The sequence below is a fragment of the Pseudophryne corroboree genome, chromosome 5 (genome assembly GCF_028390025.1).
Source record: "Pseudophryne corroboree isolate aPseCor3 chromosome 5, aPseCor3.hap2, whole genome shotgun sequence".
Taxonomy (NCBI): Eukaryota; Metazoa; Chordata; class Amphibia; order Anura; family Myobatrachidae; genus Pseudophryne; species Pseudophryne corroboree.
Window position 1 is genome coordinate 303,687,731 of NC_086448.1, and position 21,293 is coordinate 303,709,023.

At 41.3% G+C, this 21,293-nt stretch overlaps 1 protein-coding gene across 7 annotated transcripts in view; it reads left to right on the forward strand.

Annotated features, from left to right (window-relative positions):
- TPK1 (thiamin pyrophosphokinase 1) overlaps positions 1 to 21,293 on the forward strand; it is a 1,127,731-nt gene that overhangs the window by 492,919 nt on the left and 613,519 nt on the right. For all 7 annotated transcript variants that reach the window (XM_063922440.1, XM_063922443.1, XM_063922447.1 and 4 more), the window contains one exon: positions 14,052 to 14,124. In XM_063922440.1, coding sequence (XP_063778510.1) covers positions 14,052 to 14,124 — 73 coding nt within the window. The remainder of the gene's footprint in view (positions 1 to 14,051; positions 14,125 to 21,293) is intronic.

The following is a 21,293-nucleotide window of genomic DNA, read 5'->3' on the forward strand; positions in this document are numbered from 1 at the left end:
GTTTTGGTGCACTTTATAAGAAACTGTTGATAAATAAATAGCAAATAAATAAAATTGGTTATACAGTAGTTGCATTATTACAACTTTCAATTATTTTGTACTTTTAAGCTGCTGTTATTTTGGGTATCCGTTCAGATGGTCGACCATGTTATGGTCGACAGTCATTAGGTCGACCACTATTGGTAGACATTGACATGGTCGACATGGACACATGGTCGACACATGAAAAGGTCGACGTGATTTTTTTAACTTTTTTTTCTTTTGGGGAACTTTTCCATACTTTACGATCCACATAGACTACGATTGGAACGGTAATCTGTGCCGAGCGAAGCGGTAGCGGAGCGAAGGCACCATGCCCGAAGCATGGCGGGCGAAGCGAGCCATGCGAGGGGACGCAGTGCACTAATTGGGGTTCCCAGTCACTTTATGCAAAAAACGACACCCAAAAAAGTTAAAAAACTCATGTTGACCTTTTCATGTGTCGACCATTTTCACGTGTCGACCATGTGTCCATGTCGACCATGTCAATGTCGACCAATAGTGGTCGACCTAATGACTGTCGACCATAACATGGTCGACCATTCATACCGGAACCGTTATTTTGTACTACTGACTTTCTGTTGAGTACAATGCCAGGGCAACCAGCTCTGATCAGATAAACAGTATATACTGTTTAAGAGTAATTGCGAGACTTAACTCCCAATTTTATCTATTCTCCAGGTATATTTGCGTTAAGCATTTGAGCAGTGGTTCAGTTCAGCTTTGGGAGTCTTCAACTCTTTAATTATTTTTGAATAATAGAAGATTTTAAGGAATAAGGATGTTCTAAAGTGATTCGTAAAATTGGGTAAAGGTTAATAACTGAGGCTCCCTTTAGTATACCTCATGGACATGATGACTTGTGAGGCTTTTTTTTTTTTTTCAAATACATTTTCTACACGAGTATAGTGCTTTGTTATTTTTTTCATACAATTTTTCTTTAATGCAGCAAATTCTTTTGTTGTTTTTTTTTTTTTTTAAATATTGGTTGGATTTCTCATTTCAGATTCAGTATTTGTTTATAACTGGTTTTATATCTGTTCAAGCTGATGGTTGCAACTGGGAGGTGGAAGAGTCTACTCATTTACTCGTATTACTGATTTTTTTCAGCTTCCCACACAGTAGAAATATTTGCATAGTTTTATAAATGTCTGGATGTCTATACTTTAAAATAAGGAATTATTTTATAAGGATTCATTGACTTTCCAAAACTGGTGTCCCCTCAAGTTATCTAGTAGGTTGAAGGAAGCTCAAATAATATAGTGATTTGATCACAGATTAAGGAGACTGTTGCCTTGGAGAGAAGCTGAATGCCATGGTTACAGTACAGTATATCTTATAATTGTTTTGTCTATTCATAAGTACCAGTGGGGATAATGTAAGGGAAGGAGTGATCTTTTATTATTGGGTTGGTTGCTTTACATCAATCAAACATCAGCCCCAGCCATTTTCTTTATGGATACTTTAGAACCTGCCAATGGTAAGAAGGTGCATCTACAGTAAGTCCAGATTTATCCAAGTCTGGTAATAAGACTGTATTGAAATAGCTGACCCCCCTGCAAAAAAAGTGAAAATATAATTTTTAAAGTAGCTTAATTTTTACACTGCAATATAGATGTGAGTTTTTCACAATACTTGCCTACCCTCCTGGAATGGCCGTGGGATCCTGAAAATCGGGTGTAGCTCCTGGCCCCCTGGAAAGGTGTGCAAGTCTCCCGCTTCCCCTGCTAGCTGCTCAGAGCACCCCCGTACACCCCCTCACCCGCCCACTTACAGAGCACAAGTGGGCGTTCTGAGGAGATCCGATGACGTGATTCGTGCTGAGTCATGTCATTATAGCCCCTCCCCCTACTGTGTAATGTGTGTTTTCTTGCACTGTATAGCGGGAGCGGAGTCATGATGCCACAATCACCATATGCATTATGCAATACGGAAACAAAAATTATGGTAAAAAGCATAATTTGCCTTATCTAAAAGATGACATGAGTAGAGAATGTAAAGATAATGCAAGAGCCTACGAACTTTCATGAATTATATCTGTTGGTGGTTTAGGGCTTTGCATAATTCTTTCTTTCCCTGTGTTTCAGCAGTTTCATTCTCTTGACTCTGGCCTGCTTATATTGCTGTCTGTGTGTACAGATTTAGCAGCTAGGTAGAAAGATCAATGATCAGTGATGCTGTGGTTTTACTTTGATGCTTTTATTTGTGTTAAATTCTGCTTAAAATGCCAAATATCCAGATCTGTAGATCTTGAAAGGGGTGGAGTTTCTTCCAAAAAGAAAAAAAAAATCTGGGTGGATAGGAGCAGGATTTGGCCAACTCAAGGGAAGGGATTACTTTTTCTTCATTTTGTTGTCTAAATATTTAGAGGAAAGGTTAACCCTTAGCTGCAAGTGCATTAATATCTAGATTATATCAGTGTGGAACCAGCCAACACCCAAAGGCAGGCTGCACTGTGAGTGAGACTGAGAATTGGTCAGTTTAATCCGTAAGTAAGCAATAAGCCATCCTCAGCTGCTGTTGAACTATGCATCCCAGCATGCCCTTTAACAGATTCAGCATGGCCAAATAGCAAAACTGTGGCAGGGCATGCTGGTATGTGTTGTCCTACAGCATCTGGAAGAACACTTATTGCCCACCCCTGGTTTAATCAGTGGCAAATCTAAGGTTTTTCCAGAAGTTGGTCTGAACCACATAACCTGCATTATTGATTTGCAGTTCCTAACCATCCGGCATATTTTGGCTTGTACATGCAGGAGCTGATGCAGTGTTGAATGCAAGTTGACTGTAAATACATCTGCTTTGTGTGAACTGATAAAAAAAGTGGTTATTCACTCATATGTACATATTTAGGCTACAGCGCTGCCTACATCTACTGTATATTGTTATATTACTTTGTTATATAACTTTGCTTTTGATGTTCCTAGTTATTTTAATGTTTTATCTTAAATTTAAAATATAAAAAGAAACAACACAGAAACAATTTAAAATAATATTACAAAGCTCAGTATTCAAAGCAGTCTTCAGTTTATAGGCAAGCTAAAACATTTCACTGCCTACGTACATAACACTGTTTTGTTGACCTTCATATAGCAACATGTAAAAGTAAAAAAACGGAATTAAAGTTTTAAATAGAAGATTGTTTTCCTGCATTTGGCTGTTGTGTACAATACCTGTCAATACCCTGCCTACTGTTGACGGAGATACTCTCTAAATCCAAGCCTCATGAAGGGCTATAAACACTGTATTTCATCTTGCCTAGAAATTTCATCTACTCCAGCAGTGAGGCTTGAAGGTGCTAGAGGCTGATATAATGAATATAATGCTTGTTCTTCTATTACATAGTCGTGAACCCTGTTATTAAAAATATCTCCTGCTCCCAGTCTGTAGTTCTCTTTCTGTCAAGCATAGAACACTTTACTTACTATTCCTTTGTATGTTTGGTACATTTGCTATGGATTTTTTTATTTCTTTCTGAGCTATATTATGTATATTTATGCGAATGTCCCATTTTTATTTTATTAAGCATATGTTGCTCTGAAACCCCAAAACTATGAGATCTGTACTAGAGGATTTCTTGTTGTTGTTGTAAAATCAGCTAATCTTACATACTGATTAAAAAAATTAATTGGACTTTAACATTTATCCCTGTTCTTATTCAAATTTACATACAGTATGTTGGGCAGCACAAATAAATTGACGTGTATAGATTCACTCACAAAGCCCTATTTTCTGGGGATTTATTCTGAGCACTGAAGAGAGTGCATATACCAACCATACTCTTTTCATGAGGCATAGCATTTTTTTTTAAACAATTTCTTTTATAGAAACTTCAATAAAACAGCAAATATCAGAAAAAATAAGCAAGACAATTGCATAATAAGTGAATCAATATGTCTGTGTCAGGATCACCATTAAGAAATCATATAATATATGTCATGTACCTAACCCATATCAGAAGTGACAAATGCGAAGACCAGAGATAAAAATGTTTAAGCATTAAGGATGATTGGAGGGTGCTTAAGAAAAACCTGTGTTTTTTAGTAGCATTTTAGTACAGAGTCTTTAGTGGAACGTGGTAGAATGTCCAAGTAGCTTTCCCACGAGTCAAAAAACTGTTTAACATGATACTCTTTTTGGAGAGAAGCCTCCAACCAGTCCATATGAAATATAAAGAAAATGTTTTCCTTAAACAATGCAATAGAAGGTTGAGTGTTTTGAGTCCATAGTTTCAGAATGGTTTTTCGAGTTGCCGATGATATCGCTAATAACAGTTTCCTCACTCCTCTAGGAATTCTGATATCAGCTGGCAGCATACCAAAGATCACTCATTCAGGTGTTAGTGGTATGAAATTAACTAAATGTTCCATAGTAAAGTGACCAATCTGGTGCCAGAAATGTTTAATATACTGTATGGATATCTCCAAAAACAATGAAAAAGGTCTGCAGACTAATGAAAGGATTTAAGACACGTTGAGTTTTCCAAAATACAGTACCCATTTGATACCCTCTAGCTGGAGAAATATATGCACGATGGAAAATCTTATAAAACATCTCTGAAAATGTAGCCATTGGAAAGGTAGTGATCAAGTATTCCAGTTGTTTCAATAAATTCTCCGCTGTTATTGATGGAAAGTGTACAAACCACTGAGAAAGACCCGTAGTCATATTAGAATAATCTAAAGGATCTCTGAGAAATTTATAATATGCAGATATCGCTCCTTTAGTTAAATAAGGTGTCAATAAAGAAGTGTCCAGGAGGCTACCTTTATCCCCCGCCAGGAAGAGATTAGAAATCCTGCTCACATAGTGGGAGTAATTCCAAGTTGATCGCAGCAGGAATTTTTTTAGCAGTTAGACAAAACCATGTGCACTGCAGGGGGGCAGATATAACATGTGCAGAGAGAGAGAGAGATTTGGGTGTGGTGAGTTCAATCTGCAATCTAAATTGCAGTGTAAAAATAAAGCAGCCAGTATTTACCCTACACAGAAACAAAATAACCCACCCAAATCTAACTCTCTCTGCAGATGTTATATCTGCCCCCCCTGCAGTGCACATGGTTTTGCCCAACTGCTAAAAAATTTCCTGCTGCGATCAACTTGGAATTACCCCCAGTGTTGGGCTTGTAGATATGAAAAATTTGACCTTCCTATCACCGGAAATTTAGCCACAGCCTCAGAATAAGAGAGGGGTTTGTAAGAATGTTTACTCATGAGTTCCAGTACATAAATCCTACTTTGCCCAGTTAAAAAAGACTTGTGATGCCATACCATCCTGAAAATTTGGATTATGAATAAATGGTAAATGTATAGTGGCGTTTCGGTTAAATTTATTTATGGTTTAAAAGTAGCCAAAGTTTTCTAGTGGACATAAGGAGTGGATTGTTTAAAATTTCAAAAGGGAGTTCAGCATTAGTTAGATGTTAAAAGGCCACCAGAGATATTTGAGGCATGAAATTTTGTTCTAGTGTGGTATTGGCTTAGGTTTGGCAAGTCGTCAACCAATCTTTAAGGTTACAAAATAGTGCAGCGTAATTGTACGTTAGTATATCAGGGAAATTAATTCCTCCATTTTTCTTTGGTTGGTATAGTTTAATCATACTTATTCTAGCTCTTTTATTATTCCATATAAAATTACGGAACAGCCAAGTTATAGATAAGACATCTGATTTGGATAAAATAATAGGAAGCACCTGTAACGGGTATAGGATCTTTGGAAAATAAATAATTCTCAGTAAATTTGCTCTCCCCAAATATGAAAGCTGAAGATGGCTTAGACCTCCCAATTTTTTAGTAAGCATAGATACAACTTTGCCTATATTGCATAGGATATTTTTGTTATTTACCAATGTAATAAAAATATAAAAATTTACAATCAAGAAACATATTCTTGTTCTCTTTCTGTCATGATTTATTGAATGCTTAAACAGTTTAAATGAACAGTATTTATGGAGAAACATGGAGTAGGTGAACTGAGGGGATGGTCCAAAAGTAATATGAGACAGGATAGTTCGGGAAACTTTTGCACAGAACATATGCACAGGGGTGCTCCTCGAACTGGGAAGTTGGACTATATTTGGACATGTTTATTAGACAAATACATGCATTCAGCGATGACACATCCTTAAATGCAGGGAGTACAGCAGTGTCTATGGGGCCTGTGGATGAGGCGGGTCCAGCCGTGCCAGTCCATCTGCTCCCAAGGCGCCAGTCTGCTTTTGTGAGCATTCACAGGAGCACATTGGCATTAAAGCCCTTATTGGGTTTCCAGTTCCAGATGAAAATGGGGTCATTATGTGCATGCACTGATCTATGCGCAAAGCAGGGTCTTGGGAAAAGTGAAATGTCTAATTCCATCGTGCATGCATCCCCGTTGGCGAATGCAGGTAAGTGCTAAAAGAAAAAACTTTCTCTTTTTCAAAAAAAAAAATTCTTTGGGGCAAATTTATTAATGTAGCAATCGGTATGGTATCCCACCGCACAGAATGCCGAAGGTCAGTATACCAACATTGGCATCCCAAGCGGTGGAATGCCGGCAGGGGTGGGCAAGCGCAACGAAGCCCCTTGCGGGCTTGCGGCGCTCGCCACAGGTTCTATTCTCCCTCTATGGGTGTCATGGACACCTATAGAGAGGTAATCCCCTACCTCGCCGGTATACCGGCAGCGGTATGGTGCCCCAGTCAGGATCCCGGCGTTGGTATTGTAACAGCTGGGATCCTGACGAGCGGTATGCTAACCATATACCCTATATTCATTTGTATAAACAGTCCCCATATATTTCTGTGTGGACTGCAAAAATGTTGTATTCCTTTCTGTACTTCATTTAATAAACATACCTCTCAAGACGAGAGGATAAATCACTAATATCTGGAGGGGCTTTCTCCTCTTAGTAAATAGAAATGTATGTGTCATCATTGCAGTGGTTATAATGTTTCATTTATCTTTAATGCCTTTATTAAATAAATCTTATTTCTGCCTTCATGCCAGTTGCATAGGTGCTACAGTATGTGCTGAGGAAGTTGATCTCTGTTTATAACATCCTTGGTATTTTAAATATGCAAACTTGAATTAATGCTTGAAGTTCAGAGTCATGCTTTATATATTGCTATTTAGAAAAGAGAGTAATATCTAAAATACATGGAGATGTACTGTACAATGGCCCTCATTCCGAGTTGTTCGCTCGCTAGCTGCTTTTAGCAGCATTGCACACGCTAGGCCGCCGCCCTCTGGGAGTGTATCTTAGCTTAGCAGAATAGCGAACGAAAGATTAGCAGAATTGCGAATAAATAATTCTTATCAGTTTCTGAGTAGCTCGAGACTTACTCCTACACTGCGATCAGCTCAGCCCGTTTCGTTCCTGGTTTGACGTCACAAACATGCCCTGCGTTCGGCCAGCCACTCCCCCGTTTCTCCAGACACTCCCGCGTTTTATCCTGACACGCCTGCGTTTTTCCGCACACTCCCAGAAAACGGTCAGTTTCCGCCCAGAAACACCCACTTCCTGTCAATCACACTTCAACGATGAAAATTCTTAGTTCGGACATGAGTAAATCTACTAAGTTTTGTGCTAAAATACTTAGCGCATGCGCGCTGCGTACCATGCGCATGCGCATTTTTGCCTTAATCGCTCCATTGCGAAAATCGGCAACGAGCGAACAACTCAGAATGACCCCCAATGTAAGATGAATTCATGTAAAATTAGGCTTTGATAATAGTGGAAAACAGTACTATAAGCATATTGGCCGTGTACATTGTAAAGAGAACTTTGCTGACAGAAGTTTACATTGCACCAGTACAATATGTGCTGAATGGGTTAATATAAGAAAGCAAACATTATTTCTTTATAGTGACTGGTATGTGAGAACATTACTGTTAATAGCTCCCAAATGGAAATGTGTAGAGAGAAAATTAATGCATCAGTATTCTACAGGACATTGGTGGATTGCCCATTATGCTCTCTGCAGGTTAATAAGGATTACATCTTATTTATGTAAACACTGTAGGCTTTTGAAATGCTTCCCCATTCTAATTAAACGTATGGCTTGTTGTCTTTTAATTGAAACTCCCCTGATAGAGTTTTTCCATCCACAGCAATTACCCATTTCTCTTTAATCCTCCTGTTTTTTTCTTTGTTTAGTTTTCCAATTCTAAAATTATCCCCCAGTGGAACTTGCGACAAATGTTTTCCTTAAATTATTTTAATGATTATGCGTGGTTTTAATCTGTGTTCAAGTGAAAATATACTTTTTAAAGTTTGCTGAAGATGGAAGTAAAATAGTCATGCACTTGCCTATTTGTTCCCCGTCCGGCAAATATATGCATTAATTATTATTATTATTTTATTTTTATTTTTATTATTCAGATTATATTTATTGTTTACATAGGTCTTTGCCACATAGTAGGTTACAACACACAAACACACACTAGGGTCGATATTAGTTAGCAGCTAATTATCGGTGCTTTTTTTTTTACCATTTAAGGAAAGCCATGCCATTAAAGGGACAATATACAAACTCATCATACTACACCTGTGTATATTCAGTAGACTAAAGGGCCCTACACATTGGGCTATTTCGCCGAGTTTGACGACGAACGATATGATCGGTGAACAATTTTTTGAATAACGATTTTGAGCATACACACTGGACGATTTTAATGAACGATTTGAAATTGCATACAACGATATCTTCCAAATTGGCTTGCAGTGATAAACGATGATAGACCAACGATGAAGGACTGCGGGAATGCGCATCGTTAATCATCGATGCCTCTACACTGAACGATATGAATGATATTTCATACATTTTTTAGCGATAACTTTCATATCTTTCAAAAATATTTACCAGTGTGTAGGGCCCTTAACAAGTTGTGACTGGTGCAGAGTGTCACTGACCTAGGTTGGGGGTGTTGTGAACTCGGGGGTTCTCCCGATGGTAAGGGAGAGGAACCACAGTTGGGTCGGAACAGGGATGGCTTGATATAGGTCTTCCTCATACAGGACTCTGACAGTAAAGCTTGGTGAAAATATTAAAGGACTTTATTGCAGGAAGAGAGCAACACAATGTCACATAACAGAGAAGGAGCGTATGGAGAAATGTCCAGGAAGTACTTGTGAGTGATGGTAAAAGATACTGGTGACTGAAGAACTTGAGAGCAGTGGTTAAAAGACACAAATGATTTGAAGAACTTGAGAGTGGTGATTAAGACTCTGATGATTTGAAGAACTTGAGAGCGGTAGTTAAAGACACTAATGATTTGAAGAACTTGAGAGAGGTGGTTAAAGACACTGATGATTTGAAGAACTTGAGAGCGGTGGTTAAGACACTGATGATTTGAAGAACTTGAGAGCGGTGGTTAAGACACTGATGATTTGAAGAACTTGAGAGCTGTGGTTAAAGACACTGATGGTTTGAAGAACTTGTGAGTTGTGGTTAAAGACACTGAGGACTTGTATAACTTGAGAGCGAGGGTTAAAGGCACTGAGGACTTGTATAACTTGAGAGCGAGGGTTAAAGGCACTGAGGACTTGTATAACTTGTGAGCGAGGGTTAAAGACACTGTGGACTTGTATAACTTGAGAGCGAGGGTTAAAGACACTGAGGACTTGTATAACTTGAGAGCGACGTTTAACCTGCAGCCCACGCTGACTCCAAGAAGCACTGGTGGCTAGAGCGCAGTGGAACCCAGCAGCTGGAAGCTGTGCAACAACTGACACCTGGAAGTGCCGGAGACACTGGGGTATGCTGCAGAGAGATCCGCCGAGGACAGAAGCACTGGCATCCACTTCAGGGGAAAAGACGATACTCAGGCACCGAGGCGCTGCCCGGCGTCTGCCTTTGAATCTCCCGCCTCTGCTGGATTGGCGGAACAGTCTGATGACGTCACCTGCTCCCCGACCACGTGGTGCCGGGTGTCATGGCGGCGCCCCTGCCCCGGGGAAACGCCGGGAGCCGCGCCAGCCAGGCGCCGGAGCGCGTGGACCACCGAAGGCGGAGACCGCAACACAGACCAGCAGGCACGCAGGGGTAAGCGCGGTGAACGCCGCCTATGGCGTGTGACACAGAGATGAAAGCAAGTTGGAATCGCTTGCATTGCATTAAGAGATAATTATAAAGCTATTTGACTACAAATAAGTTGTTAGAATATATGTAACCACACTGTCCCATACGTAAAATGGAATGTGTGTGTCTGTGGGGGAGGGGGGCACACTTGGTCACAGAGGAGAATATGGGAGGGTCACTGACACAGTGTGGAATCTGTGTTTGTGTGGTGGTGGTGGCTGCAGGGTTACCATCCTACCCAGTATATTCCCAGTTGTAGATACCTTTTGTTTAGTTTACTCACTACAGTAAGGACCCCCCCAGCCATAAATCAATTGGCTTATACAAGATATTGAGGGCAGCAAAACACTTCTGGAGGGACTGAGCTGCCACTGACTGAGCCAGGCTGTGGATGGGATCAGAGAGGGCTGCAACTCTCGAGTGTGTTGTTGCATGTCACAAATATTAGGGGTGATGGATTTCTGTACACTGCTCATCCAGGATTACTTGCACGCTGGACTGATTTCCTGATTGTCTGGGGTATTCTCTGAAATGTGACAATCTTGCCCTTGGGGTACTCCTAGTCCAGGTTGAGAACCACTGATACATATTGAATTGACCTTCAGTCCATTTTACAAAGAATGAACATCTGTTATTGCATTTTGTATATACTTTAATGCAAAAATTAATCCATACACATTTCGCCAAAAGCCCTGCAGGATAAGTACATCAGAAAATGTATACAACTGAGTAATATCAGCTAAATAAAGTCAAGACTAGCAGAGAAGTGTGTGATTTTTGCAGCCTGCGTAAATTTACATTCAGTAATTGCTCTGGTCCTTGTGTCAGATGTGTATATAACAATAACATGAAATGAGCTTGTTGTTTAATGGATTCAGTAATCAGAATATGTGGCTCATCTGACAATTCTCTGTAATTGGAAGATACACAACCTGTAATTTTATGACATGAAAATCAGACAAGCTTACCACTACAGTCAGTATTTAATTGAAATCAGGTCTTTCATTTTGTGTGCGTAATGCACCCGTCATATACTCGTTCCTTTTCCTTCACCCTGGAAAGATAAAGTGATATAACATGAGTGGTTTTTTTTAAGTAACTTAGATTTTTGCTCCCACACGTGTTTTTCAAATTGATTGCTGTATGGAAAGTGAAATCAGTCTTGGTGTACAGGAAGATATGTATTTACTGATCGGGAAATTACTTGCCATAAGATTCAGTGATATGAGCACAAAGAAGTAGTTAACATGTTCCACATACACGACCTCATACAATGTTGTTGCAGTAGTGGCAAGCAGCCCCTTGTGGTGTGCCAGGTCCCATGAGACTCTGCTAGCACCGAGCATCTTTTTTGTACAAAAATGTGTCTTTGTCACAAAACGATGTGGTTGGGATACACCAGGAGACTATGTTGATTGATTTGATATGCAATACTTGTATATCTATGTGCGACTGAGTCTCTGAATCTAGGAAAAGTCTTTTAAACTAAATGCACAATGCAGTTGCCGCAGATGTTTTCCATGCTAAATTACGCTGTGCTTCGTATACAAACTCAGTCGCACACAGATTAAGTGTTGCATGTCAAATTAATCAGCACAGTCTTTTAGTGCATCCTAGTTGTATCGCGTTGAGACTAAGATGCATTTTCGGGTGAAAAAAAATGCTCATCATAAGGATAGTCGCATGAGACCCATCAGCTCAGTCCCACTAATTCTCTCAGGATGCATGGTGTATTGAGGCTAGATGTATGAGGACACATCTGTAATGTGAATTTTAACCCGCTTGCAGTGGATGATGTATGACTTCTACATATAACTTTAGCTGCTGGATGAGAAGTCCCACTCATTGTCCATATTGAGTGTGGGAGATACTGTATATTACTTCTCTCCACCAGCTGTCACGACCTTTGGGGATTGCAGGAGGCTGGGAAGGAGGTCCGTACTTACTGTACGTTGAAAAAAAACATTTAAAATAGGGTGGGGAAATGTACGTTCCTACAGTATCTCTCACCATCATGCCGACAGCTAGGATGTTTCAAACTAACAGGGTAAACTGCAACCAAGTGCTAGTGTAGAATGAAATAAAAAATTAAAATAAAATATAAAAATAATAAATAAAGCGCTGTCCCTGGCTGTGGTGTATGGGCAACGACACCTGCAGCTGTCATAATCTATAGCAGCAGATGTCGGAACGGTCAGTGCTACTGACCGTTCATTCACTGCCCTGCACATTGACGTGTTATCTTCTAGATTGCAGCACCAATATAGACAGGGGAGCATATAGCCCCTGTCACTTGGCACGCACCGCCGCTGTCATACATGGGAAGAAGCGGTATCAGTGCATATAACGTGCACTAATACTGCGTCTTCCCCATATTGATGTTTCATACATTTACCCCACAGTTTGGAAAAATTCACTATATGTGGCTGCATGTGGAGCTGCATACAAATCAAGCACTCCATAGGGGGGTATCCAGTTAGCCGCAATATCACGGTTCTGCAATAAATTATCGCAAATGAAATAATTCAGTATCCTATTAGCTGTGATAAGTCTTCATAGGGTTTGTCGCGATTTGTTCTTCACCATATCAGAGCTGTAGTTAAGTAGTGCAAAATCCCTATTTTAAGCTAAAAATGTCGGGACTTGACTCAGAACCCCTTGGAAACCCCCCTGAATGACTAGTTAGGCTCTTAGAGGTTTTTAATTATTTTTCATTAGACAATAATGACATGTTATTTTTTTGGTGTCAAAAAAATGCAAAGTGATTGGGGTACAAGATATGTGACAGGTATATTTGGGTTCTGTATGAGTGGGACAAGTAATCAGTCCGTTTCCATTTTTTTTTTAAAGTCTGCTAAATTGACTCAAATATATACTTATACCCATTTTTATGTACCCCAAATTTAATGAAAGCACTTATTTAGCAGAAAAAAAATAGCCATTTGACCCGATTTAATTACACCAATTAGGTATATTATCGCCATTAATAAACTTCTATAATGTTTTCCGATATTAGTTTGGGATTTCCTCACTTTCTCTTATGCTTTTGCCAACAAGAATTATCTTGCAGTTGCCATTATCGCCGATTTAGAATAGGATAGGTGCGATAAACAGGAGAGCGCAGGCTGCGATAACACGATTTCTCTTGAGATAGGTGCGATAACATGATCCGCAATTGGAGACCGATTTATTGTGGCTAATTGGATACCCCCTTTACGCCGCCCTTTAATTCCTTTTGTGTCTGTTTTTCAGTTGCACCTTCTATATGTCAAGGCATAAAGAAAATTCTATTTTACATTTTTTTCAAGCATCAAAGCTATTATAGTATTTATAGTTAGAGTTTTCAGTATTACAGAAAGTGTTATTTATTTTGCATGGCTAGCAATTGTCCCCCAGTGATTTTCCATAAAGAATAAAATAATTTTAATAATTCAAGAAAATGTAATACAGGTTGAGTATCCCATATCCAAATATTCCGAAATACGGAATATTCCGAAATACGGACTTTCTTGAGTGAGAGTGAGAAAGGGAAACCTTTGTTTTTTGATGGCTCAATGTACACAAACTTTGTTTAATACACAAATTTATTAAAAATATTGTATTAAATGACCTCTAGGCTTTGTGTATAAGGTGTATATGAAACATAAATGAATTGTGTGAATGTAGACACACTTTGTTTAATGCACAAAATTATAAAAAATATTGTCTAAAATGACCTTCAGGCTGTGTGTATAAGATGTATATGTAACATAAATGCCTTCTGTGCTTAGATTTAGGTCCCATCACCATGATATCTCATTATGGTATGCATTTATTCCAAAATATGGAAAAATCCGATATCCAAAATACCCCTGGTCCCAAGCATTTTGGACAAGGGATACTCAACCTGTATTTTAAAAGGGAAACCCTTAATATACACTTTTCACTTTTCTCTTTTTCTTTATCATAAAGATATTTGCCTGATTACATCAGTGGAGATTTTGATTCAATTCAGCCTTCAGTGAAGGAATTCTACAAGAGTAAGGTATTGTATGTTCCCTATTATTTGTACAATTTTCAATGAAGAAAGCAAAGTACTGTAGTACAATAACACAAATATAACTTTCCCTTCTGTAGTATTGCTGTTGGCCAATAAGCTCAAAAAGTAAAAAGCAGCTGGAAAGGAGAAGTGACTATTAGGGTCTATAAGTCTAGCACTCGATCTGGCTGTCTGTCTATCTATCTCACACAGGCTCTGCATTCACCATAATAAACAACAGGGTTTACTTCATTTATTGATCAATACAGTTAAGCTTGTAACCCCCGTCAAGGGACCTTATTTTTCTGCAAGACTCCATAACTCAGAATTATAAACGTGGCCATTGCTATCACATTAGTGTTTAACTTTAGGTATGCTAACTGGTTTAAAGTTCTCTGCACCTTGTCTTTTAAAGGTGAGACAGTCACCAAACACACCTGCTGTACAGCACCTACTGTAGGAAAACAGCTGAGACAGGTTAAATTAAATAATTTGACAGAGGTGCTTGAGAAGAGGTGATCACAAAAAAAATTAATGAAATTAACCAAATAAACAAACGGTATTAGTCCAATGCACTCACTATTACTAGATCTGGGGTGCAAAATACAATGTGACAACATTGTTTAAATAAAAATCACAGAGGCTCTGCACTCACCATACTCATTTTTCATTCTTATTTAGGGGGGTATTTGTCAAAGCTTTGAGAGAGATAAAATTCTGAGATATAACGTACCAACCAATCAGCTCAGTAGCGTTTTAACAGAGGAGGGGGCCCATGTGCACCTCTGGGTGGGCCACCGCCTCTGCACGGCGCAGTAGTCTCCGGCATTGTGCCGGAGTCTACTGCGCATGCGCATGTCTCTGGAAACATGGTGCGTGCGATGTTCCAGAAATCAATTTGACTACTGTGCATGCGTGGTGGCCATTTTGGCTGCAATTTTCGCTGCGACTGCCGCACCCTACGCTGGACTCCGGAAAGGTAAATATTAAAATGTGTTGTGGTGTGGGCCCTTCCTAGACCTGGGGACCCGTGTTCTCCGCACACATAGCACCAATTGTAGAAATGCCAATGCAGCTCCTGTCCTTTGTCAAACACAGGGGCAGATGTATTAACCTGGAGAAGGCATAAGGAAGTGATAAACCAGTGATATGTGCAAGGTGATGAAGGCACCAGCCAATCAGCTCAATATGTAAATTAACAGTTAGGATCTGATTGGCTGGTGCCTTTATCACCTTGCACATATCACTGGTTTATCACTTCCGTATGCCTTCTCCAGGTTAATACATCTGCCCCATTGTCTGTAATATATAAGCAAGGGCGTCGGAATAGGGGGGGCAAGGGGGCAGCTCGCTCCCCCCAAACATGAGAGAGGCGGCGCCCAGGTCCGGCGGTACCCGCTCAGAGTCTGCAAAGCAGGGAGGCGCTCTCCGTGCTCTGCTACTCTGCTGCTGCCGGCTACCCCTGTCACACTACATGACAGGCAGCAGCGCTGGCAGCACAGGGATGGGAGGAGGGGTTAGAGCGTACTCACTGTGAGAGCAGCAGCAGGGGAAGTCCCTGCAACTCACTGCGGTGCCTCTCGTCTCCTCCCCTCCCTGGTATCAGCAATAGGGTCAGAAGAACATGTGCCAAGCAGTGATTGGAGGAGCTCGGCACATGCTGATTAGAAGAGCCCCTGATTGGAGGAGCTGTTACATGCTCCTCTGACCCCTGGAACATGGAGGATCTCCCAGCATGGCCCTTGTCTAAATGTGAGTAATGTATTCAACCTGACTCCTCTGTCTCCATAGCTCCTGCCTGTCTCTGCCACCCTTTCTATACAGCTGCTGTCTCTCTCTCTCTCTCTCTCTCTCTCTGACTGCTACATGGTTTTCTTTCTGTCAAGCATCTGCCACCCCTCTCCCTGCCCATCATCTGCCCCCCTCTCTGCAGCATCTGCCCCCCTCTCTGCCCATCATTTGTCCCCCTCTCTGCAGCATCTATCCCCCCTTCTCTCTGCCCAGCATCTGCTACCCCTCTTTCTGCCCATCATCTGCCCCCTCTCCGCAGCATCTGTCCCCCCTTCTCTCTGCCCAGCATCTGCTCCCCCTCTCTCTGCCCATCATCTGTCCCCCTCTCCGTAGCATCTGTCCCCCTTCTCTCTGTCCAGCATCTGCTCCCCCTCTTTCTGCCCATCATCTGCCCCCCTCTCCGCAGCATCTGTCCCCCCCTCTGCCCAGCATCTGCTCCCCCTCTCTCTGCCCATCATCTGCCCCCCTCTCCGCAGCATCTGTCCCCCTTCCCTCTGACCAGCATCTGCCTCCCCTCTCTCTGCCCATCTGCCCCCTTTTCCGCAGCATCTGTCCCCCGTCTCTCTGCCCATCATCTGGCCCCCTCTCCACAGCATCTGTCCCCCCTTCTCTCTGCCCATCATCTGGCCCCCTCTCCGCAGCATCTGTCCCCCTTTCTCTCTGCCCATCATCTGCCCCCCTCTCCGCAGCATCTGTCCCCCCTCTTTCTACCCAGCATCTGCCCCCCTCGTGCAGTCCATCATCTTTTCCCCTCTCTCTCTGCCCAACATCTGCCTCCCCTCCTCTCTCTCTGCCTGGCATCTGCCTCCTGCTGATGGTGCTCCTGTATACCAGCGCCTCTGCCCCTGCTCACGCCGGCAATGGGAGCACTGCGGTTGGATACCTGTCGCGCAGCGGCGGAACTACTGCACCGGGGCCCAAAGCAACAAAGGGGCCCACTGCAGTAGTATGAGCAGTACTAATAATGAGTCAAACTGACTCATTATAGTACACCAAGTACGCATCCGGCTGCAGGACATGACAAAGAGGAAGGAGTTAGTTCTGGGCTTCTGTTTCCCTCCATCCCCTCCTCTGACCTCCTCCGCTGGCGCTGACACACTGCTGCTTCTGGCCGGGGTCTGACCGTGACGTCTGATCTCATGATGTTTCCAGTGCAAAAACTGGGGAGAGGACGCCCACTGCAAGGTACCTGCTTTTGCATGTTTGGCAATACACCAGAAAGCAGCCATTGCTTACCTAACTTATGTACTGTACGTGGGGCTGAACAGTCAAGCTGACATAGAGATCAGCCAGGGTACAGTTTATATTATTCAACTGCCTGCACACTGTCAGAACACCTAAAGCTGCATCCCCATGCACAGAATCCGACACCTGGGAGTTATGTGTCTCAACCCTCCCCCTCTGCTCCCCTAACCCTCCCTACCTGTAGCCTCACCCTAACCCTCCAATCCCCGCAGCCTAAACCTAACCCTCCCTCACCGCAGTCAAACCCTACCCCCCCCCCCCGCCCCTCTTTAGTGACTAACCCTCCCCCCTTAGTGCCTAACCTTCCCTCCCCGCAGCCTAACCCTTCCCCTTAGAGCCTAACCCTCCCTGGGGGTGCATAACCCAAATCCCCCCTTTCCCACGGCCTAAACCTAACCTCCCCGCAGCCTAAACCTAACCTTCCCCCCCCGGCTTACCTCTCCGGTTGCCCAGCACACAGATGTCCAGGATCCGGTGCTGGGATTGTGATCCTATTCGGTATGGCAACGCCAGAATTCTGTGCAGTGTCGGTATTCCGACGTAAGTATTTTGACTGCTAGGATACAAACCAGATCCCATGCTTACCATGTTGCTGGTAATGCTAATAATCATAATGATGCCCGACACATATCCCTTTCATGTCACCCACTGTCACAATGTGCTGGTAAGCTAGGGGCGCCAAACTCAGATTATGTCTTGCCCCCCCCCCCAACCTAAAAACGTTCTGACACCCCTGTATATAAGGGAGAAGCTGACTGTCTGAATCTTTATGGCCAAGTACATATCAGAACAATGTGTTCCCAACCGATTTGACATAAAAGACAGGACCCTGTCATGCATACACATTTGCACGATGCAGGGGAAGACAGCACAATGTACAATACTATGTTGCGCATGGTATGCGGTACTTGATATCTTCAGGTTAGCCATGCAGCACGGCCAACCAGAAGATGTTGCAAGTGACCCAAGGGAGAATGCAATTGTGGGTACACACTGAACAATTTGGACGACATGTCGTTCTGACTTTCCCGGAAACTACATATAGTGCTGAGATTGTTCTAGTATGTACCCAGCCGATCTATCACAATGTTATCTTTGTTCGAGCTTTGATAAATACCCCACTTATACTACTATAGTAAAAAGTAGAAAATCCAAGAAATCATAGATTAAATTATTTGGTTAATGGAAGCTGCGAGTACTATTTAACAAAATTTGCTAAACAGCTGGTTACTGTTCTATGAAATGTCTGGTCTCCTCTTAATTGACAGTGACAGTAGAAATTATGGTGGTCTGATGGATATTTGAAAGTAGGCAGTGGGTCTGGTTTTTGTGGCAATTTTTGTGATGTGTTTTTCTGTTGAGATTTCCACAACTTCGTCAGGGGACTGTGATACAAATTGTACATCCATAGGATTTGAAACACCTGGTGTAATTAGTTGTAATCTGTAGCACTTGTTATGATAACAAAATGCAGACAATAAACTGGTCTGCGTTAATTACATTAATTCACATAATCCGTTCTAGGGATGTGGGCAGATTTACAGACTGCAATGGGCCATTCCAGGCACTATGCAAGTCCAATGCAGGTACCATGGCGGAAGAGGGAGGGGGTGGGGGGGGGGGGGACCCTGAGCAGTGGCACCGTAGAACTTCCCTAATTCCTTGCCATGTCACTGCATCAGGCTGACAAATGTCTATTCTTACTGTATCCCTCACAATTGTGTAGAGATGTGGTCTGACAGAGTTAGTAGTGAAAGTTACTCTCTTCTTACACAAAATGATCTAATGACGTGTCATATGCAAGAGGAATAGTAATTTGTCAGTTATTAATAAATGAAAAAAGAATGATTCTCATAAAATGTAATGAACTATTAGCATCCTCAAATAAGAAGTCAGAGTATACATCTGTTACTTGATGTATCCGTGACCATAGTATCAGCTGATGGGGTCAATATGCAAGCAGCCAATCAGAAGTAGCTAAATACTGTTAAGTCATCACCACCACGTATGTCTACACTAAGCATGCAATGCCTTAAAAACAAATTTCTAGGGATGAGCCAAGTCTCCACAGGTGTAGGCACCCTTACTGTAGTTAACTTAAACTTGCCTGCTCCTATTACACCTCCAGATGTAAGAGGGCACAAGTCTAAAACTCGTAATATTGATCTTGTCTGCATGTACGGTACAGTCATTGGAACACTGGTATATTTTATATATATTTCCGTACATGGGTTTTTCTTTGCATTTCACTTACAGTATGTACTAAAACGCAAAAACAGAATCAGCACATATCCAGTTACAAATGAATAAGTACAGTATGTAAAAGCCAACACCACAAAAAATCAACACCTGTGATAAAATGCAGTTACTTTAATTCTATTTACTGCAAGTATAAAACAGGCATATTTTAGACCAACAAGTTGTGCTTTTGCACAAAGATCTCTTTTGAAGACCATGTTAAGTTAATTACGTCTAAAAGGTACTGTAGAGTCTCTTTCATGACAACTGCATTGTTCTCGACAAAAGACTTCCCATACAAAGCAGCACTGCCATACCTGTTCTGTAATCATCACCTTAGGATGACAATAGCAAAACAAAATCATTTAAGAATGCTTTTTATGAATCACACAAAATAAATGAACAATTCAAACTATTATACAACAAAAAGCACAGCATTCTGCAGATATTCTGGTAAATCATAGACAAATATGTTACAATGACAGTACAACAATTGTTGCATTTATAATAAAAGTGATTTAAATTGTGTTTAGCTGGGGGGGGGGGGAGTTCCCACGGAGTTGTATTTTGCAATAAAGAATATGAGAATGCTAAAATTAAACCATAATTAAAATTCCTTCCGTCTTCAAAATGCTTAAAATAAATGGGAAAGTTTTACATCATTTGTTTGTGCCTTTGATTGTTATCTTGTGATCTACCCCCAGTGTATACTTTTCTGCATCTTGAATAGTATACACTGTAAGTCTTGGAGACATCATCAGTGATGATTCATCACTCAATAAATGATTTGAACGATATCATACATGCAACGTCAAGTAAATACTGAAAAGGATTCTGGGGCAGTATAGAATAAATAGCTGGGTGAGAGGATAATAAAAGATAATTAGTGTTACAATTTCAATGCAATGATAGCTATTAAAAAGTACCCCTGTCAGCTGTGACAGTCCCTGGCTATATCGTACATATATTTTCACCCACTACGTTCATAATTTGTGAAAATGAAATATACAGTATATGTTTAACATCTGCTGTGTTACATCTATGTTATGTTTCCCATGTACAGTAAGTGACATTATAGGTATTTTTTTCCATTTTTTTATTTTATTTCTGTTACTCTTTGTCATATTAAAAAAAAAATGCAATTGAAATGTCCTTTTATAAGCATTAAAGGTAAATTTTATCATGCATTACATAATTTATAGGGCTCATGTAACATCTGTATTTTAGTTAACCTTCTTTTGTATTTTGGATGCAAAAGAGAGCATGACTACTGCACACTGTTATCCCTATTCTCAGTCCTTTTCTTTTCCCACTGTTGCTTGAAGAGTAATATTCTTACTGTAGTCAGTTTCCTAGGACCTTGTACACAAGGCTTAGTTGGTGAGTAAGGACCAGAACCAAAGTTCGTATGCATAACCCGATCCAGTGCAAGCATTTACTGTAGGTTCAAAATCATGAGATGTTTCTAAACAAAGCCATCGATGAAGCAAGGAGGTAGTCAGCAAATAGGCAAGAAACAATAGTGATGGAACATGGACGGACTTGGGGCAAGAATCGATCATGTCATATTTAGTGAACGCATGGAATATTGGATATATACTGGATCACCCAATTATTTTGGGAAGTGGGCAACAGTGAATGGCATTTGGGACACTGGCTTTCTTTCCCCGAAAAGCCACCCAAAATTCAAAAGTCTCCTGGTAATTCAGAGAGAGAGTAAGTTATACCCCTTTCAGACCACCAGCTTCTAGCACTGGTTATTGCACATGCGCACACATAACCTATGTTGCTGTGTGATCTGAAAGGGCCCAGGGGAAATATCACGGTTTTAACCCAAGTCGCTGTGTGGTGTGAATGTGTTGCCGGGTCAATGAGACCCGAATCCCGCTCACACTGATGGA